The following is a 21,604-nucleotide window of genomic DNA, read 5'->3' as shown; positions in this document are numbered from 1 at the left end:
GTAGATTAATCAATATGTCATAAATCTTGTCACTCTAGAGGTAGAGTTCTATCTTATTTAGTTATGTAAATATCTTGTAAATGCTGGATTTGGCTGATTTTGGCCTAGGCACTTAGACTCAATAAATTGGAAAAACTATGAAATACATAGATTTTTAAGGAGTACTTTTTCTTTTTCTATTTATACTTCTCTAGATCAGCTTTAAAGACACAAAAATACTAATCAATTGCAAACTACTTTGATCACATACAAAATATACATAGAACAATGGAGCGAGCTGAAAGAAACAAGATTTTTAAATATATAAATATTCTCAAGTGTTTTTGGTGTACGAAACTTAAAGATTATGATGTCAGTGGCATAAAAAACAGAAACGATAACATAGACTCGTGCACTATGGGAGAGAGGAGTTTGTATCACTTGACTCAATATCAATAGCGCTACAATGGGTTGTGTGCTTGCGTCACAGATTGGCTTTCGATGTTGTTGCATCCATGATATATGTGCATTTGTCAACAATATCCAAGGGGTTTGCTAGTGCTTTATTCTCCTCCTTCACCATGCTATTGTGCCTTCCTCAAGATTAACTTGATTAACCCATGCACAATCATCCTCAGTAGAGACAAAATCCTAAGCTTCGGTGATCAAACTAGATTAGGGATCAACCTATTCTAAGTAATGGGAGATAAATTAGAGCCTCGAATTTGCATGTGATGGAGGCAAATGTTGTAATGAACATAGATAAGGCTATTCAGTTGTTGCACCAGCAATCTATTGTGCTTCTTGGAGTGTATGTGGTTAAACATGCTCACATTATGCCTGCTTTTTGAAATGCTGCATGATTAGCTCAAGACGCATATGGCAATCCTTTGAAAATTTGACAACTTGACACCAAGCCTCTTGGACCCTGCATTTGAAATGGAAAAAGTGAAAAAACATAATGAAAATGAATCTAATCTCCTTGTTAAAAAAATTAAAATTTTTAAATTACAATCTTATTTTTTAAACAACTTTTATTTGGCTGCAAAATGTCATCCTAGTTTCCTTAAATACATCTCGCCCAAATAGGTTCCCTTATGTAAGTCTGAAGATCTCAATTATTGGAGACAATTGTCACTTTAAATTAAGAATCTACTTCCATCAACTTTGTGACTATGTAGAGCCCACACAAAACCTTCACTTCAGCTTTGAAATTTGAGCCTGATTAGAATGTTGGATCAAGGAGTAATCAGTTATATGTAAAGACTTATGAAGCTGATGGTGTGATCACCAATTAATGATTTCTAGTATGGGACAATATTTGCTTTAAAATATACCATAGATTGCTTTATTGGTCTCCATATGGTCTTGTTGGCATTATCATTGCCATAATATACAACCCATTTTGGGCTTCTCCCCATTAACAACACGAAAGAAGGTAACTAAAGATTTTGTGACTTGTTAAAATATAAAATAAATAAGCAGTTGTTAGATATATATATACCATTAAAATGGTAAATAGGCAACTTATGTCTAAAATCTACTTTGTCAAAAGCCAAAAGTTGCTTAGCAAGAACTCAGTTAGTAATGCGAACCTCAACAATCGTCCTCAAATATAAAGATTGGGACCACTCCTCACAAACAAATATATCCTTTAGAGCCTTTAATTGAAGCAAAGATTGCAATGTCATGAAATTTATTGTAAATCAAGCTATACTAGGATAGACCAACTCCTATGTATTTTCTCATTAAGTTGACGACCCAAACATGGTTGTATATGTATCAACAAATATTTCAAGTTTGAATCATGATGTAGAATGGTTATTCACGAAGGTTTGCTAAGATCTTTCCAATATAAGGTCAAGGCCATGAGTGGAATAATGTAGGAAAGGGATGTGTGATTCTCTATTAGAAGTCTACCTACCACAACATAATTTTCTATATTATCTATATTCATTTTCACAACATCAGTCTCATTCTCCTTGGCCATGACTTGAAAAATCTTGCAAAGAAAATTTATATTTGTTGTTTTCCTTGAGGTATTAATGAATTTGAAAAAAAATGTACCACCTGAGGAAGAAACAGGGAAATTCAACAATGTCATATATTTATAATATGTCTAACCATCAGGCATGATGGTGAACCTTCTTTCACCATAATTTACACTGCTCATCAATAATGGACTTCACATATGCCACCTTTGAGTTAAAATTGAGCTCTTTATCTCTTTATCTCTTTATCAATAGGAGCTTCAAAACCATTAACAACAATAATATCCAACTAAATTTACCAATAAGGAGATTTAAAACAAAATAAAAAGGTATTGTAAATTTGGAAAATCATTAAATTTAAAATTCAAAAGATAAATTAATAAAATAATCATATTAAAAATATAAGAAAATAATAATGTAGCTATGTGAAACATCCTACTATAGAACCAAAAATTTCCAACTAGATTCCTTGTTGCATGGTGTTTATCTCTATTTCAATCCATGCTCTTTGAAGTAATGGTTGAGAACTTGGAGAAATGTGTGGTACAATACACAAGTTTAATCTTGATTTGTGAATTCTGTCCAACAGTAGGCTCAAACTTGAAGGGAATGGAGGAATTGTGGTAGAGTTCCTTGACCCATGTCTGCCATCTCTTCCCTTAATCTTTTTCTGAGGTCCTTTTCCTCTAAGGACTCTAACCAATTTTGGACTTTTTATAAAACTTTAGGTAGCACTTATGTGCACAAAGAAGCATCTTAGCCAGGTAATGGCGTAAGGTGAAGTTTTAGGTGATCAATACCTCTCACACTAATTATCATTTTGCAATAATTGCAAACCAATTATCCTTTCTTAGCCCATGGCATGCCATATTTGTAACCTAACATAGGTCCTTCTTAGGGGTTGACATCATAACGATCTTTAAATTGTGAGTAGGCTGCAAAAGAAAATAAAGGGAAAATTATTTAACATTTGTACTTGTTAGTAAGAAAAAGACAAATGAATTGGAAAAAATGGATTATGGAAACAAAAAATAAGAGGAAACAATGAAGACAATTCAAAATTGAATTAAAAAGAGTAGAATGGAATGACAAATGAAAAAAGGAAAAAAGGAAAAGATTTAAAGAAAGACGTATCTCTTCAAATTTGATGCTCAAAATTTACCATGGGCTGCTCCAAATGCATTGTGGGCTCTTTTAAAAGCACCGTGGGTTTCTATGAAACTGCACATACACACTTTGATCACTGTCTGGTGCCAATTCTGTTGGCTTTGTTTTGCTATAATTTTTCTCTGCGCTCTCAGTGGTCTCCCTTGTCTTTGTTATTGGTTGCAAGTGATGTCTCTTTCTGTTAATTGTGTTAGTTTTTCGCTTTTTAGGGTTTAGAAAGTCATTTAATTTATTTTTATGCTTCTCTTTGGTTTTGAGGGGGTTTTATGTGGTCAAATTTGATCTATGGGACACACGACTCTTAGCAAGTCTTATAGAGACTTGTGGCCAAGTCAATAGGCCTTGTTTTTCGGGATTCAGCAAGTCTGCCGATTACTTGTCAAGTCTTGTATCACTGAATCTGATAACCTAATCGAGCCAACAATCCTGATGCTTTGTAAGCTTAAGTTTTACATGGTTTTTTCCTTACATGCTTTCACTTCTGAATGATAACTTTTGGTATCTTAAACTGCCGATCAGTTTTATGTCTTCTTTGTTTTCCTTACATTTTGTTTATGTGAACTCTATAATTATTAAACCTATAAACTCAGAAAACACTCTTCAACCTTGTAATACTGCAGCTGTGCTTAACTGCAAATCTTTACTCTATTACTGGTGGAATAAATATAACACAGCTCACTGCAAATTCGATATGGATTACGAAATATGACAAACATCTTTATTTGCTGAACATCCATATTCTTGAAATTGTCAGTTGGCTTGTAACAGCCTGAAAAATCTAGTTCGATTCTTCTACATTTTGTTCAATGTCTGCAAGAGGTTGATGCTACAACCAAGTTTTATATGGAATTGTTTCTGTTGTCTGAAATAACACCTGCTTCAAACTTTCTCATAAAGAATTTTGTTCCTTTCTGCCATGTACGCTATTTAAATTGCTACTTTAAGTTACATACCGCTTTCATAAAAATCTGCAAATTATTCACATTATAAATTTCTTTCCTTTATGACTTCAATACATCTCTGGTGCTTTTGAACAGTCTGTAATATTTAGGAACCGTGATTGATTATAATGTGTGCGAATTGAGCAAAGTAATGCAAAAGAATATCAAATGAGGTTCCAATGATGGTGTTAATGGAGAGTTTCATGGTTCATGCATGAATATACCTTCTTTAAACCAGAGGCAAATATGCATGGACATGAGACCTTATGACATGTGAAATCTCTGCTATATCTTCTGCAAATTACCTAAGGGATCTGAAACAAAGTTTTCACTGTCTGCACAGGGGTTTCACAGTTGTTTGGAACAAATGTCCATTTTGGGGTTTCTAAGCACAAGTAAGCAGACTAATGCTTGTGCACAGATGTTGACAAAACATTGTACTTCTGGTCTCCCTAATTCATAACAAAGTCTTTAAACTTAAAACATCAACCATTTTCAAAACTTTATCTCCCAGCACACTGTCATCAATGGTGTTGCTTATGCATTTTGGGCATGGATGTGGTTTCAGTTCTTATATTCGAATAGTTTTTTACTTGCAAAAAGAAAATTGAAAATTCTTATCTAATAGCAAGTAGCCTCTTCTCTGTAGGGTCACTTGAGGCTTTTGTTTCTTCTAAAACAAAATTCTTGATCGCATTATTTCAGATGTTCTGTGACAAGTGTTTCGGGATGACATTCATCAAGTTGTGACTTGAATAAATGCAACAGCAGTTATTAATATGATTTTTAATAATTTTATAATATAATAACATATATGATCTGACCACATAATCTGATGCATGGGATTCTTGATTATTGCCACATGAATCTCTGCAACAATAGGACTGTTTAAGATACAAACTAGAGTTTCAAATCACTTCAGTAAGCCTCTAGGGCATGAACTCGATTTTTGCTGACTTGGATGAGATCTTTTCTGCGAAATTTCATATAATTTGGAATAAGACCTAACACTTTGCCAGGGTTTAATCCGCTTTTTCTCACATCCCACAAGCAATTTAACCATGTAAAATTTCTTCAAAAACACCCTGCGAAATCATCATGCTCCAACTTGGTAAATAATTGTTAGCTTTCTGTTCAAATCACATGGCCAACAGCTCTCTATAAATTGCTTCAACAAACAATCATTAGCAAGGGATTCGAGGATGTTTCAATAAAGAAAAATTGTGAGACTTCAATGATTTTTTAACCTTGGTCTCCAAATGGCTAATACTTTCACTTCCTTTCCCTGCTTTGCAACCTGAAAAAGCTGGAATTTAGTTTAGCAATCTCCTTTGCACTATTTTATTCCTCATTGATTTGTGCGTATTGGAACTCACTCTAAGTTATAACAAATGTATGGCCCATAAGAGGTATCAAGCTCTGGATCTGATTCAATACTAGAAGAATGTATCAGTATGATAAATAGAAGAAAGATTTTCTATTGACATAGAGTGCAATTGTTTACAATGAGAAGGTTTAGCTTCTAAGTGCCCATAGTTGCGCAGCATGTGACTAATGACATTGTTTTGAATTTTATCTTCTAAGAGCACTGACCTGCAAGTATGTCATTGTTTTTCACTTTTAGGGTGTGAATTTGAAGTTTTGCTACCACTTAGGAAGTTAGCATAGATCCTGTAAAACTTAAGATGAAAGTGTAATTTTTCTTGAAGATATGATTGACTTCCAAAAGCAATAATCAGTTTGAAGCTAATATGGAAAAAGTTATGGCTTATAGCTAAGTTACGGAATTGTAATTGGAATCAGGTATGGGTATGTGGTTATGGTACACTGTTATGCCAAAAAACATTTGAGGGTTGGGTACGTTTTGGGTACATCCATATAAAAAATATATAAAAATCATAAATATATACTGTTTTTATTTCATTTATGTACCATTTATTAATTTAATTTAATATTTATCATAGAATTTATATTGATTTATATTAAAATACACTGAAAAATTTATATTAGTATGATAAAAATACGTTATGATCAATATTAAAGTTAATAATGATATAAAACAATATATATCCTAACAACATATAAAATTAATTATGATTAATAATGTAATATTTAATTATTAGGTCCTTACCTCTTTCAAATCCATTTTGTAGAAAATATAAAGTTACACACGATATGTATCAAGACTTTAAGTTATATATAGTCAGGTTCTGTTATATCTGTGTCTTGTATCTGTTAGTGCTCCTCACACAAAATCGGCAATGTCTGTTTGATGATTCTGCAATGTGTTATCACACACGAAATCCCTGTTTGCTGTTGCTGCAAGCAGTTAAACACTCAAAACCTATTTGACTATGCCCTCAAATGATACCATGCGATTCTAAACATTGAAAATTAAACCCTACTCTTTTCCGCAGTGGAATTGCAACTGACTGATTCCGGGATGTATTGCACCCAGAAACACAGGGTTTTCCTGGTAATTTGTTAATCTAGGTTTATAGTTATACTTTATCCAATCGATTTTTTTTGAGTGGTTGATTGTGGTACAACCAAATTTAGAATGAAATCAAGTGATCAATCTCTTAGAAGGAGGTTATCTAAACTTCTGTATGAGCTCTATACATGTTTTAAATTTTTTGCAGTGGTAAATACTAAATAATATAGGCTTAACTTGTAAATACATGTCATGTTTTGTTCCCATCCCATATTAAGCACATTTAACTTTTGTATATATTTTCCTTATTATTATCAATATTATCAAGATTTTCATATATTGCTAAGTTGCGGGTTCGGGTTCGAGAACCTGGTTCACCGATTCAACAAAATTTTTAAAAGGGTTTGGGTTCGTTAATACAAAAACAATGTAAATAAATTAATAATATTATATACATTAATATACAATATTATTATTATATTATATAATTTAATTTAAGTTAATTTAATTTAATTGAATGACCATGGTGCATTCGTATATTTTAATAATGATAGCCAACCTGTATAAACAGAAGCCATCACCCATGCATAGATGCTGACTCCTTCAATTGACATTGATGGCATCCCCTTCAAATAGTAGGGGTCCAGCTCATCGGTAGCTAGTCCTTCCCCATCCACCGCCCAAGCAACCGAATGGGAGGGGTGGGGACCAATCCTACTGCATTCTGTTTCCTTTCTTGGCATCCAAGTTGGAGTCAATGCTAGTATCTGAGTCAATGCTAGTATCTGAGTCAATGCTGGTAGTAGTAGCTTATAAAATATATAATGATGGCTTCTGTTTATAGAGGTTCTATGAATGATGGATTCCATAGCTGTGAAAATTAACTTAAATGATTAAAAATTTCCCGATGGATGAGTGCAATTTTTTTTTACAGATGACACTGTAAATATACAGACCCGTTGGCAAACCGGACCGGTACCACGGACCCGGTGCGAACCGGACCTGGATCGAGCTGCCCAGCCAGCGAACGCAGTAACTTAGATATATTATTGAAACGCTTATACTATGCAGTTAGATCTCATTGATACCCTGATATACATAACATTGAAATATGTAAAATATCATTGTTAGATGCTAGGTGGCCTTAGAAGGTAATAGAAATACTCTGATCCATGTAAACTACTGTCTTAATTGCATCATAAGTTGTAGGAAACTCTTCATTCTCTTCCCTCTCCTTTATTTGGGTTTGGATTTTGTTGACCAAAATGACCTGGAACTTTTCTGGCAATGTTTCTGTTTCCGCCATTGGAAACTTTACATTTCAATTCCAGAAAGGGAGATATTAATGTTTCCACCCTAACTAGCATTTCAGTCCTAAAACATTAATATTTCCCTCATACATGCACATGAAATCATTAAGAGGTATAAAAATGCTAGTATGAAAATGCATGTATGAGGGAAATATTAATGTTTTAGGACTGAAATGCTAGTCTGACCACCTGTAATATTGTTGCACAAAGTTCTAACCCTAACTGATGAATTTTCAGTAGTAGTAAATTTTCTCATTCACAGAAATTTGTTCACACCAGTATAATGATTGTGGCTATGTATTAGGCTAAATGGGGTTTAAAAATCTGATTTTATTAGAACTTTAGAGTGTGTTTTGTTTTCTGCAAGCTTAAGCATATAGTTTCAATCCATGTAGTTGTAATTTTTTACACCTCTTAATGATTTCATATGCATGTATGAGGGAAATATTAGTGCATTAGGACCGAAATGCTACTCTGACCACCTATAATATTTTTGTATAAAGTTATGACCCTAACTGATGAATTTAAGTAGTAGTAAATGTTCTCACTTACAGAAATTTGTTATCACGCCAGTATAATCCTATTGGAAATAGTCATGAGTATGGCAGTCCATTGTACTTGTAATTTTTGTGCCCCTTAATGATTTCATGTGCATGTATAAGGGAAATACTAGTTCTTTAGGACTGAAATGCTAGTCTGACCATCTGTAATATTTTTGTTAATGATTTCATGTGCATGTATAAGGGAAATACTAGTTCTTTAGGACTGAAATGCTAGTCTGACCATCTGTAATATTTTTGTACAAAGTTCTCACACTCACTAATGAATTTTCAGTAGTAGTAGATGTTCCCATTCATAGAAATTTGTTATATCACCAGTAAAATCATTGTTGTAATGTATTAGGCTAAATGGGGTTTGAAAATCTGATTTTTAAGTTTAGAATTTTAGAGAGTTTTTTGTTTTCTGCAAGCTTAAGCATATATTTTCAATAAAATGCACGTATTTATTTAGGATGTTTGGAAAATTGCATTTTTATATGATAACCATACTCAATTCTAAGTTTTGTTAAGCTTAGTTTTAGACTTATTCTGGATTTCGGACATATGTGTAATGAGCAGAAAGTGTTAGGATTTTGGAGAGTCCTTCAAAGTATTTGTTTAGCCCTTTGAAAGTGTAGCTGAAATCATAATTTTCTAGCCCTGTTTTACAATTAAATATTGCCAATCTGTATTTTGTTTGCATGAAATAATTGCATGGATGACTGGGTCTTTTAATACACGTCTCTTTAATGCCCCGGGCTTGTAGATTGTCTTAAATGCAGTCTTATTGTTTCCTAAAATGACGATACCTTAGTTATGGCAATACTGTATTTCTTGATAAAAAAATGTACTTCTCTATGAGTTTTTGGTTTTTTATCAGATTTATTGTTCTCTCTATGGGCTTATATGGGTCTTAGGTTTGGGGACCTAACTTGGGATCAATCCATTGGGCACATATTGAGAGGGTCTAGGTTCTCATGCTGCAGCAAACGATCATTTGCAGGTGGACTATTCCTTAGACCATAGTCCATACCAAGTTTGCCACCCAGCCACTACGTCTAGAGACAATATGCAAACTTACTTCATACATCCACATACTTAGCTCAATGGGAGATTTAGCTTCTAGTCATGAAAGGTATCCACACTTAGCTCTTGATTCCTTTAATTGGATTGCTTCATTGGGCATTTGTAAATGCCAACATTGTTGGTACTTTGAGACTAGCTTGCTCTATTTTATTGGTATCTTTGTTGATATGCTACCTTTTTTCATGTATTTTTTGGATGTTCCTACTCAACTCCTTTTGAAGGATATCATCACGAGAGAGCTATTAGAGAAGACATTTATAGACATTAGTAATACATTTAGGACACCTAGACCTTGCCTCTTGTGCCATTGAACTCAAAGCTTTCTTTTTATATAGAGTATCTCTTATAGGTGGAGGATGGGTATTTTACGTTGCCCTCACTATCTCCAACATCATTGGTCCCATGGCTTGAGGTTTCCTTGTTGTCAGTTGTGGTTGTGTTCCCACTAGTTACAAGTTGAGATGGATCATATTCTTCTATAGGACTAGACTGATGTCTTTGCTCCCTCAAGGAGGAGATTGAAGAGCACTTAATCTTTAGATGCCCCATTTACTTTGAGATCTAGGGAAAACAATCTAGTGTTCCACGAGGATGTGTCCCTCTCCCCTGCCGTCCACCCACCCCCCCATAAAAATAAAAAATAAAAATAAAAATGTCCTATGTTTTTAGGACATGGGGGCTTGGGGGGGAATTTCCCCCTGTTACATTGCCACCATCTTTGTAGTTGGGACCTCAGGGACTTCGAGATGTTCGGGGGACTCCTAGGTGTCTCCCAAAAGTATCAGGGATGCCTCAAAGTCTCTTACAACTAGACAACTGAAAAGGCATTTAAAAATAATAAAAAAATTTCAATCCCTGTGCCCAAGGCTGAACCCTAATGGCCTATGGGCCCCACCTAAACACCACAAGCCCTACAAAGGACCCTCAAATCCTCTTTTCAACTCACAACAACAAATCAACAAGTTGATAATGTGAGTGCGAGAGTGAAAGCTGCAAGTGCAAGGTGAAAGAGTGAGAGTGAAGTGCAAGAGGGTTCAGGAGGAGCAAGAAGAAGAGCAAGAAGATGCATCACCAGTTCCAGTGATGAGGAGTTTTGGGATGATTAGAGGCGTCACTTCACTCCATTTTGATATCTTTTGAACATTTGTAATCATTATTATAAAATCTTAATAGAAATTTTAAATTTGAGAGTTTCGTTGTTCAATGAATAGATGAAAAATTCGGCCGACTCACAGAAATTGCGACTACTTGTGAGGCATATCTCCAGGTGAGTCATTCGCCGAAATACTTGCAGCTGATTTTTTATTAAAACTCGCAGCGATTTGTGCTGAAAAATCGCCAAAAATTGTCTCCAATCGCTTGCAAACTCGCTGATAAAGACAACCAAATAATTTTTTTTTGAAAACCTAAAATTAATGATAGCTCATTCAATCGTTTTTAACAGCAGCATAGAGGTTTTTTAATGCGTGATGGGGACCTAGGGCATGGCAGTGGGAGTAGAAGTCCAACAACTGTTTGTAATGGACTTTGTGTTCAGAGCAGTGCATAGTTAAAAATTGTTGCTTAGCACGATAGATCAAAAATGCAAACAATAGATCTGAGATTTCAAATATTTGAAAAGATTTAAATCTATATAGTTTTTCGCAATTATTATTTCAATTATTTAATTGTAAATGTTAATTTTGTGGATCAGAATTAACATTTATCTTGTTCTATGTATTGTCTATCACTGAATTGTTGTATAAATCTGATTGTCTTCTTTTCTGTTGCAAGAGAGGAGGAGCATTTTTATTTCGATGTCCATTCTCACACATTTCATTTGGTATATGTAGTGGGTTGGGTACAGTCAAGCGATGCCTTGACCGGCCATGTCTTTTGGACATGGCCGATCAAGACATCACTTGATCGTGCCCCCTCACGATAATAAATGTTTGAATGAGAGACTTCATTTATCTCTCATTCAATCATTTATCTTACCGAGGCTATCATGCATTAACACTCCCTCTTAGCTAGGTAAGATAAATGTAAAAGGTATTGGGAGCAATATTCATAAATCGTATGATGCTTATCTTGGGACCATAGTTTCAAGATGTGAATTGCCTTTGTCGGCGATTCTATTCACAAACTCTTGAGTGGATTGCCTCTATCGGCGATTCTATCCACAAACTCTTGTGTGGATTGCCTCAATCGGCGATTTTATCCACAAGCTCTTGTGTGGATTGCCTCAGTCGGCGATTCTATCCATGAGCTCTCACGTGGATTGCCTCAGTCGGCGATTCTATCCATGAGCTCTTACGTGGATTGCCTTAGTTGGCGATTCTATCCATGAGCTCTTGTGTGGATTGCCTCAGTCGGCGATTCTATCCACAAGCTCTTACGTGGATTACCTTAGTCGGCGATTCTATCCATGAGCTCTTGTGTGGATTGCCTCTGTCGGCGATTCTATCCACAATCTTGAGTTATTGTAAGATCGTCACCTTCCAATAACCTCAAAAATACAAGTGGAAATCGTTTGGAAGTCGTCACTTCCTTATGATTTACACAAGGCCCATAAAATAATTATTAGTATTAATAATAATAATCAATATTTACAATTTTTACCTCAGAAGTGCTCAATCTTGATTAGTAAGCTCCCTCTCAATCACAAGGTATCTTGAGTTTCTTCTAGAGAACATATTTTTCTGAACATACGTCTGAATTTCTGACTTCAGCAAGGGACGCTTGTAGTTTAAGTTTGAGAGGACAAGTTCTTGCAATGTGGCCATATTCGAGACTTTCAAGGAGATATCAATCTGATCTTAATCGGATCTTCCTTCAGGTGGTTAGGCTTTATAGAAGGAAACCTGGCTCTGATACCATGTTAATTTTGTGGATCAGAATTAACATTTATCTTGTTCTATGTATTATCTATCACTGAATTGTTGTATAAATCTGATTGTCTTCTTTTATGTTGCAGGAGAGGAGGAGCATTTTTATTTCGATGTCCATTCTCACACATTTCATTTGGTATATGTAGTGGGCTGGGTACGGTCAAGCGATGCCTTGACCGGCCATGTCTTTTGGACATGGCTGATCAAGATATCACTTGATCGTGCCCCCTCACGATAACAAATGTTTGAATGAGAGACTTCATTTATCTCTCATTCAATAATTTATCTTACCAAGGCTATCATGCATTAACAGTAAACAATTATGTTTGTTTTGTGTAAAGTGTAAATTATATAAAAATCTTTCTAAATTATTTTATTTAGAAATCTATATAGAAATCTTTTAATTTAATTTTATAATTTTTAGATTGTATTTTTGTATAGATTATGTTATTATGTTTGAGGTAGAGGTTATTCATACATTTTAATTCTTTAACAATTATTTATTTAAAATAATATTTTATTGATATTAGTTTTATCTATATGAAGACAAACAGAATACATATTTTTATTTTCTATTCAATTATTACAATATTTTCATTGGTATGTATTAAGAGGTTGTAACTCTTAATTCAAACTTATTCAGATGTTGCACTTGTTTTTGGTCTATGATATTGTTGTGATATTTTCACACATCATCCAATTGCAAATGGGGACCCCTACTTTTTTTTGCTTGGTAGTGTTGTTGTTTTAGCTTAGTTGTCTAGCTTGGCAATAGTTCGAGTCTTTAACCTCTTGCTTGTGAGGGGATGCAATGCCTTGTCTTCAGGATGTGATAAAGTCGGGCAATCTAGCAGCATTCAGGTCCCCTCTATGCTAGTTTGGAGTCTTCTCAACTCTAAGTGCTTGAGTGATAGGTGAGAGTCAAGGTAGTCTTTGGGTGATGCTTCACAATGCAACCTCTAGGTCAGGTCAAGATGAGTCTTAGGCGTGATGAGCAGTCAAGCAGACAAGTGGATGCCTTTAGGTTAAGATAAGGAAGTGAGATAATTCAAGGTCTAAGTGATGATGAAAGGAAAGAATACACCAAGTCAACCCTATGAACAAGTCACTCTACACTTGGTGAAATCAGTAAGTGAGGAGGTCAAAGGGAGTTATCCATGACTCACCAAAATCCACGACCTTAAAGGTCTTGATGATGAGGTTAAATGGAAGTAGCAATGAGTGAGTTTACCCCCTCAAATCCTCCAAGTTTGCAAGCAAAGGCGCTGAAATGGTCAACTTAGACAAATGATGAAGCAAGGAATGACGAAATCAACTTGAAGTGGAGGTGATAAAGTTTATCCTTGAGTTGCTCAAATCCATGACTTAGGTGACTTTTATCCTTGAGTTGCTCAAATCCACAACCTAAGTGACTTTTATCCTTGAGTTGCTCAAATCCATGACCTAGATGACGAGGTGATGATTTTATCCCCGAGTTGCTTGAATCCACGACTTGTGGAGGTCCAATGCTTGAAGAACTTTGAAAGCGATGATGAGTGGAAGTAATGCTATCCTAATGCCTTGATAAATAATGATGAACATGTCTTGAAGCGAATTGAATAAAGAGACCTTGATGTTGAAGGTAAATGACAACAATCAATCGATGATTTGAGCACATCCTTAAGTTGCTAAAATCCACGCCTCAAGCATGAAAATGGCAAGGTTGATCCATGAAGTGAAGAAGAAACGATGAACTAACCCAATCCTTGCTTGGAGAATGAAGATGAAGATCAAATTGAGGGTGAATTGATAGACTAAGTGTTGGAGTTGGCAAGATTAAATAGTGAGCGAGATCATCCTCCACTTGCCTAAATCCACGACTTGGAGATGGATGTGAGCAATTTTATCCTTGGGTGGATAAAATCCACGATTTGATGAATATGTTCCCAACATGATGATGTTTGATGTTTTAGGCAACTAAGTATGATGAAGAGTGAAGCGACCAAAGCAATCCACAACTTGAGGAAGGCAAGTGAAATTATCCTTGGGTCTCCAAAATCCCCCACCTTCGTAGTTGAGTGATGCTCAAATTCACGACCTTGTTGGATCACTGACTTTGAGGCTGGAAATCAACTTTATCTCTTCCTTAGCTAAATCAGCAACATGGCAATGAGTGCTTGAAGTGATGAAGTGCTAAAGACCGCCATCTTGAGGAAGCAAGAGATCATCCATGGCTTGAAGAAATCCACGACCTCTTGGTGAAGTGCAACAATTTGTCCACCAATTGCCAATATCCACTATCAGACTTCAAAATGTTAAAAATCTTAGATTTAGAACCCCAATCAGATCTCAGATGATGGAAAATCAGACTTGAAGTGACTAAAACTAGACATGAAAATCAGAAAACTTAGAGTGGAATATCAGATATATTAAGTGTGTTTGATAGCATTCTTGTTTGTTTTGAAGGTGACTAATAAAGGGAGTTAAGGAGCAGGCTGCGATCAACATCAAGACAGAAGATGAACATTCAAGGAGAGCTTCATCAACAAATAAAGGAGTGCAAGGGCAGTGCATGGACTGATTGAGTAATGATGAAGAAGGCCATTTCAAGAGCTTGAAGAGGTGCAGCTCATCCAGATGCAAGGCTTAGCAAGATGGTGAAGGGGTCGAGATTCACTGGCATAGAAAAGGCAAATTAGCATCAAGATGAACAACATCAAGATATTGCAATGAAGATGAGGAAATTTTGCAATTATCTTGATTTTCCTCCGGAAATCCAAGATCCAAGACTAGTACGTCATGAAGATACCCAAATGTTAAGTGCAAGATGAAAGTTCAACATACAAGAAAGATAAATTATGAAAGTGATCAAGACAAGTTAAAAGAATCAAACAAGGTTACGAGGTCGACTTGAGCAATAAGATCATCATCACGGGCTTTGAAATGTTGAGTATCAAGAGATATTGCTCAACCACAAACACTTGCAATGATCAAAGGGATATACATGGCACATGCTGAGGTGGTGACAACTCACCTCCATTCATCAATCAAGGTCAACATGTCCAAGTCTAGGGAACCTAGCTCATTCAAAGGTGGAACAAGTGACATGCCACTTCATCAAATATTGTTTATCTTACCTAGCTTCGATTCCTATTGGTTATAATTCAAGGAAGGACGTGTCCAAAAGATGTAATTTTATCATTGGTCAAGCATTAAAAGTATTGCATAGTTAGTTGTAACTAACCCCAATTAGGCTTTTATCTTGTAATCTTGGTTGTTGATTTGGATTTGATCCCGGCCATTCATTTGTAAAGGGAAGTCTATAAAAGGCTTGCTCTCCTCATTTGTAATGGTTAATAGATATTAGAAGGCAATTAGAAATAGAGTAGAGTAGGAGAAAAGGAGAATCGTTGCCAAGACTTCGTTGCAAGAAACATAGTATTTTCGTTGAAGACATGGTGAATTTCATGTGTTGATTCAACATTTTGCATGTTCTCTACTTCTCATTTGTTTTGATGTTGATTAGATGGATGGAAGTTATTGTGGATGATTAATGGTGAAATTTGCATGTTCATACTATTTGTATTTTGCTGATTGCTAGATACTTTGCGTGGTCAACTAAACTCCTTACATAATCTTAACTTCAATTGGTACTCACTCATTGATATGCATTACATTAATGGTGTCTATGTTGTTGGTAGTAATTTGAACATCATTAGCTCTCCTTAGAAGATCAAACCAGCTTTTCCTAGTTGTTCCTTGCATGGAAAAACAAAGCATGGTTGAGTTTCACCTAGTCATTCAGTCTCTTAAATTCTTAGAATTAGATTAGATTTATCTAAACCCTCAATCCTTTTGTCTTTTTTTTTTCAAATCAAGTAAATTTCCACGTTCCAGCCATATTTAAGTTTGAGCAAAACTTAAGTCCCCCTTGTGATTCCAGCAATATCACATCAAACCATTGAGTTATCCACACGTCAAGACTTGACATTAGAAACCTTTGAGTCACCTTGTATGATCACATAGTTAAGCATTTGAGAGGATTTTGTTAAAGAGAGGATAAAATACTTGGTGTTTTATTCTGTCTATGAAGTGCATAAAAAACACATCAACAGATATCTATTAAACCCAAAATTTGATTTATATATGATGGAAATCAGTACAAGTTTTACAAATTCGGTGTATATGTACGTTTTTTAAAAATATTTTAAGAAATTATATGTTTTCAAATGTTTGATAAATTTACGTAGTTATTGCCAATTTTTTCCCAAGTTTTTTGATGAGTCCCGAGTTTTTAGAATTTTTGGGCTAGCCGAGTCATTGCCGAGTCCAAGTTTTTTAACTATGGTTCAATGTTAAATTGTTAATGTTCACTTAAAAGTTCAGTAATTTCTAAGCTTTACTAGTTTGCCAAAGTTTCATTTGTAATTTTTATACGTCTTTTTATAACTATTTTTCAAGTACTCAATACATTTCAGTGTCGCCCCCCCTCACCACTGCCATCCACCCATTGTCCATCAACTTAGGTTCTTGGTTCCCCTGTCCTTGAAACCCGTTCCCACATCCATGCTTCCCCTGTCACGAAACTCCGTGGAACTATGGAAAATATCATTGCCTCTACAGGCACTCAGGAAACTATTATTCATAAGATGGGCCAAAAAATAAGATTCATATTCTAATTAATTTGTTATAATTCTCAGGTTTATATATGTTTTCCAAGCTTCCCTTTTTTAACTGCTATTATTTTATCATGTTTGTTTTGATGTTAATATTGAGAGTTCCTCATTTCTGAAGTTTTCTATAGTGGTCTTCTTTGGCAATAATCTTAGCATTGTTAATGCCAATGTGATGATTTGAGCTCTGTGAATGTTCTGTGAGTGCTGACTCCTTCCAACACTTGTGAACCATAACAGTGCAGTGCCTGTTCACCCTGACCTGATTTAATCTTCCTGTTTCACATATGTAGGGTTTCCCAGAAGATCATGGGTCCAAATAGATTCTTAAAGCCAGATTGAACTCCTACCTGCCCTTACATGGAAGATTAGGGCAGTTTAATTTGTTACAAACTTACAACTAAGAGGATGGTTGTCTTGCCCATGAGGACTGACCCATAAAGTACCTGGATATGGTGAGGAAAATTGTTTTTTTTTGACTGTTTTGAGGATTGTATGCTGAATATGTAATGAATAGATCTTGAGATAATTTATAGGGATGACTTACACACATTTCATGTCTATTGATTTTTGTATGAGACAATGCATCTCCATCCTTTTCTTATTATAATATAATACTCTATCTTTTATGTGCCCTTTACAGATATCCTGAAATAGACCTAGTGGGTCCACTGCAAGTGGAATTAGTGTCCACTCTTTCAATGACCAAAAGTTTTTAAACTATTAATATATCTGATGCCTATTGTATACAAAATTTCATATAAAAATTCTATCATTTGATTGCACCTAAATTTTTTGAGCCATCTCTCCATAACTAAAGTCATATTTATAATTTATCATATAAAAATGGAGTCATTTTTGTCCTTAAAAACTAGTTTTTTTCAATTAAACTCAAATGGATGAAAGACTGAAAAATACAGATAGATGGAACTTTGAGACAATTTTGCTTGTTGATTGTGACATTTTTTTGTTGAAAACATATCATCAAGCCACACATCGAGAATTTCAATGCAAGATAATCACATGTGCATTTCTTTGCAAATCAAAGTGAATAAACTTGCAAAGATTGAAAGTACAATCACAACGATCAAGTGGATGAAAATTGATGTTGGCACTCAAACCAACAATGATACAGAGTTTTTAATGGGAAAAATAAACAAATTATATTAATGTCCACAAATGATCTAAACAGGTAAATGGGACTTCAAGCAATAACAATGGAACCAAAAAGGGAAAACATTCAGAAGAATACATGCCTACAAGCTGAAAGCTAAAGACTTGACAGTAAAGATTGTAAGTTATCGGCCTAGCTGAATCTAGAATCTATAAATCCTAAACATGGGAGAGAAGATAACGTCACGTTGTACCAACGTAAGAATTGTTAACTAGGCAATCTGGAGGAATGTAAAGACCATTATCGATGGTCCTTAAATTGTAGATAGGAAGCTGAATATACATGTCTGACAGAATCTTCTAGAATGTGAAAGAGGGCTTGTAGATTCTCTAGGCCAAAGAATTGCCAATTAAGGGCTAGCATGAGATATGGAAGGCTCATGGAGCATGTGGTCCTACCGATTTGTCATTTTTGTTGCTGGCAACTGTGGCATCCAAAGGAGACTTGATGTGTGGCCCCTATAAAACTTAAGGTGCTTCTTTTTGGATGTAAAAAGCCAATGTATTTTGTCCAGACTGTAGAAATATACTTATGTATGTTGCCATTGCTATCAGCCTTAAAAACAATCCAGATATTCTGGTGACAATATAGTAGTGTTACTTGCAGATGTTTTTTCTTTTTAGCAGTTCAAAATTTCAAATGATCACAAAATATTAGTTCCTTTGCAATTCAAGTTGCCTAGCTAGTAAATGCTCTGCTAATGTAAGACATCTTGTACCACTTCCTTGTGTTTTTTGGCAAATTTAACCTCTGAACATTTTTTGGTTTGAGAATGGGAATCCTTAAGATTAGTGACGTTATGTTACTTTGGCTTTATTTTTTACATTTAAAACAAAATTATTAATTTTCATTAGTTTCATCACTTTCATCCATACAGATTGAATATGATTTTTTTAAAAAATTGAATAAACTTACAAGAACCATAGAAATTTAGACGCTATGTTAAAATATTTCTTGAAACAGGGTCAGCTGAATCTAAAATGGAAATGGCGAAAGCACTTGCAAAATTTGACCTTGATGACAGCCGAAGAGAGTCATTAATTGATGCACATGTGATAGAGGCTTTAGTTGACATCCTGAAATCAAGGCAACTTGAATCAAAGCTTGCATCTCTTAAAGCCTTGGAAAAGCTTTCATGCCATGACAAAGCCAAAAGGCACTTTGTAGAATCTGGTGCAGTTCCTTGGGTAATTGATTCTGTACACAGGTCAGAGCAAAGATTGAAGAGCAGTGCTGTGGCTATTTTAGCAGATTTAACAGCAAACCATGGGGAAAGTTTTCTGGTGGATGCAAATGGAACACCAATTCATATCAAAGAGATAGTGGAATTAGTTATTGAAATTATAAGGTCTTTTGGCAATTTAACATTGAGAACAAATTCAGCTAAGGTCCTCCTGAATTTGGCAGCACCTACCGATTCTCATGATGTCAGAAAAATAATAAGCTCCAGTGATCAGTGTCTTGCAACCTTTTTGCATTTGGCCAAAGTTGCAGAGCCCTCCCTACGGGATGTTTCTGTACTATTGCTGTTTTCCTTGTGCAGCAATGACACGGATGCTGTGTCTTTTGTCAGTGATGATAGGGACTTCTTAAAAGCACTCCTGTTTTTAATTAAAGAGGATTCGGTCAAGATGGACTTACGGGCAGCGGCGGCAGGAATTTTTTCAAGCATTCCGTCTAACAATACTGTAGACAAGTTAATGATTGGTGAAGATGCATTTCCAGCATTAGTAAAGATGATTTCTGGGAAAGATTTGGAAGGCCAAGAATATGCTCTTGGAGCTCTGATAAGATTTACTACTTCGGAGCATGTTGAAGCAAAACGAGTCTTGATAGAATTAGGTTTATTTGATCATCTTAAACAAGTATTGCAATCTGGCAGAAAAGGAGCAAAAATCAAGGCATGCATAGCCTTGACAAATATTTCCAGAAACACTCCAAGGTTAAGCATAGAGCCTCAAAGGAGGAGTTTCAGACTTAGCAGGAAATCTTCTATCAAATGCAAGGTTCACGGTGGGAGGTGCAGTTTGAAAGACACTTTCTGCATTGTGGAGGCAGGAATAGTTCCAGATATTGTGGAAACTCTGAAAGACCATGATGCAGGTGTTGCTTTGGCTGGGATGGAGGTTTTGGAAACACTGTTAGAGGGAGACATGCTTATAAATGGGGTACAAGTCTTGCATCAGTTTGAAACCATAGAACATCTTTTTCCTTTGATAAACTTGAATTCTTGTATATGTTCAGAGAAGTGCGTTGATCTGTTTGATATGATCCTGAAGGTGTCAGAAATGAAGGAAAAATATGGACAAAGAGTTCAAAGAACATTGACAAGTCTTTTGGCAAGCAGGAATTCATCACTAAAGCAAAAGGCGTGCAAACTATTTAGGGAGATTGCAGACTAGTAGTGACTATGTTAATTGTGAAAGTTTCCTTTGTGATCTGTCCTAATCTGTCTAATTTCATCCTAATATCTTAGGAGAGATGTGGGGCCCATTTGAATTGTAATGATTTCTAAACACAGTGTTTTACGGGTTCATCTAAGGCATTCGTTTCACGCCATGGGACAGACGACACTGTAATATATAATATTTCACTGTCCAAAGGTAGGAAAGCTTTTGACAGTAGGCTAAGTGCTGTTTCACTTTTTGCACAGTAGAACGGTAATGATTTGTGACATAAGGGTGTGATTATTTCAATCTTTATTTTTATATTAAGGGGTCTTCCAGAAAATATCTTCTTGATAATTCCTAGAGATGTGAGACCACTTGCAGATAACTTGAACTACTCTTGTTGTCATATATATATATATATACACGTTGGAAGTATAAGTTTACATTTTAGGCTTGTTTAAGTATATTGGCCCAATAAATCCTTTTCAGAGAATCAAATTTTATTGTTATTTCTTAGTACATTTGTTTCAAGGAAACACATTGAAACAGGCAATTCTCTGGTAACATCTTGACTATATCGAGTCTACACTTTTCCCCAACAGTACTTGTATCCTGAGAAGGTGGAAATTTTCATTTCTTGGGGCAATACCAGCCGAGGAAGAACACATACTTTTATTTGTAAGTTCTGTATTGTTAGAGAAAGATCACATAAATTGACAAATTCGCACCTTCAAACAAGTACACAACCATGGGCCCTTGAGAGGCATATAAGAGTTAGCATGGTATTGAACTTTTTTGTACTTCTATTCTCATGTATATTACTATTTAACTGGCAGTTGGCACAATAAATCAGCAAAGTTGTTTGCCTGCACTGGCTCTGAGTGAGCACGTTAATCTGTAAGCTTGATAAGAAATACCTTGGTAAAATAAGTTTGATCTTACTTATTTGTTTCCAATAATTTTTGTTAAAAAGTTATCATGGGAGGTGTGTTTATTGAGCTACAGATTCATCTTTTATTGCTAGGATCATCCTATAATCTCTTAACATTTATAACATAAACATGTACAATT

The 21,604-nt window shown here is 35.2% G+C and overlaps 1 protein-coding gene across 3 annotated transcripts in view; it reads left to right on the top strand.

The window, feature by feature from the left end:
* Nucleotides 1–20,887, top strand: part of LOC131052162 (U-box domain-containing protein 44) — a 40,140-nt gene extending 19,253 nt beyond the window's left edge. For all 3 annotated transcript variants that reach the window (XM_057986766.2, XM_057986764.2, XM_057986765.2), the window contains exon 4: nt 19,107–20,887. In XM_057986766.2, the coding sequence (XP_057842749.2) occupies nt 19,107–20,545 (1,439 nt within the window). In that variant the 3' untranslated portion in view covers nt 20,546–20,887. The remainder of the gene's footprint in view (nt 1–19,106) is intronic.
* The last annotated feature ends 717 nt before the right edge of the window (nt 20,888–21,604 follow it).

The sequence above is a fragment of the Cryptomeria japonica genome, chromosome 2, assembly GCF_030272615.1.
Source record: "Cryptomeria japonica chromosome 2, Sugi_1.0, whole genome shotgun sequence".
Lineage (NCBI taxonomy): Eukaryota > Viridiplantae > Streptophyta > Pinopsida > Cupressales > Cupressaceae > Cryptomeria > Cryptomeria japonica.
This window is presented reverse-complemented; position numbering and strand designations above follow the sequence as displayed.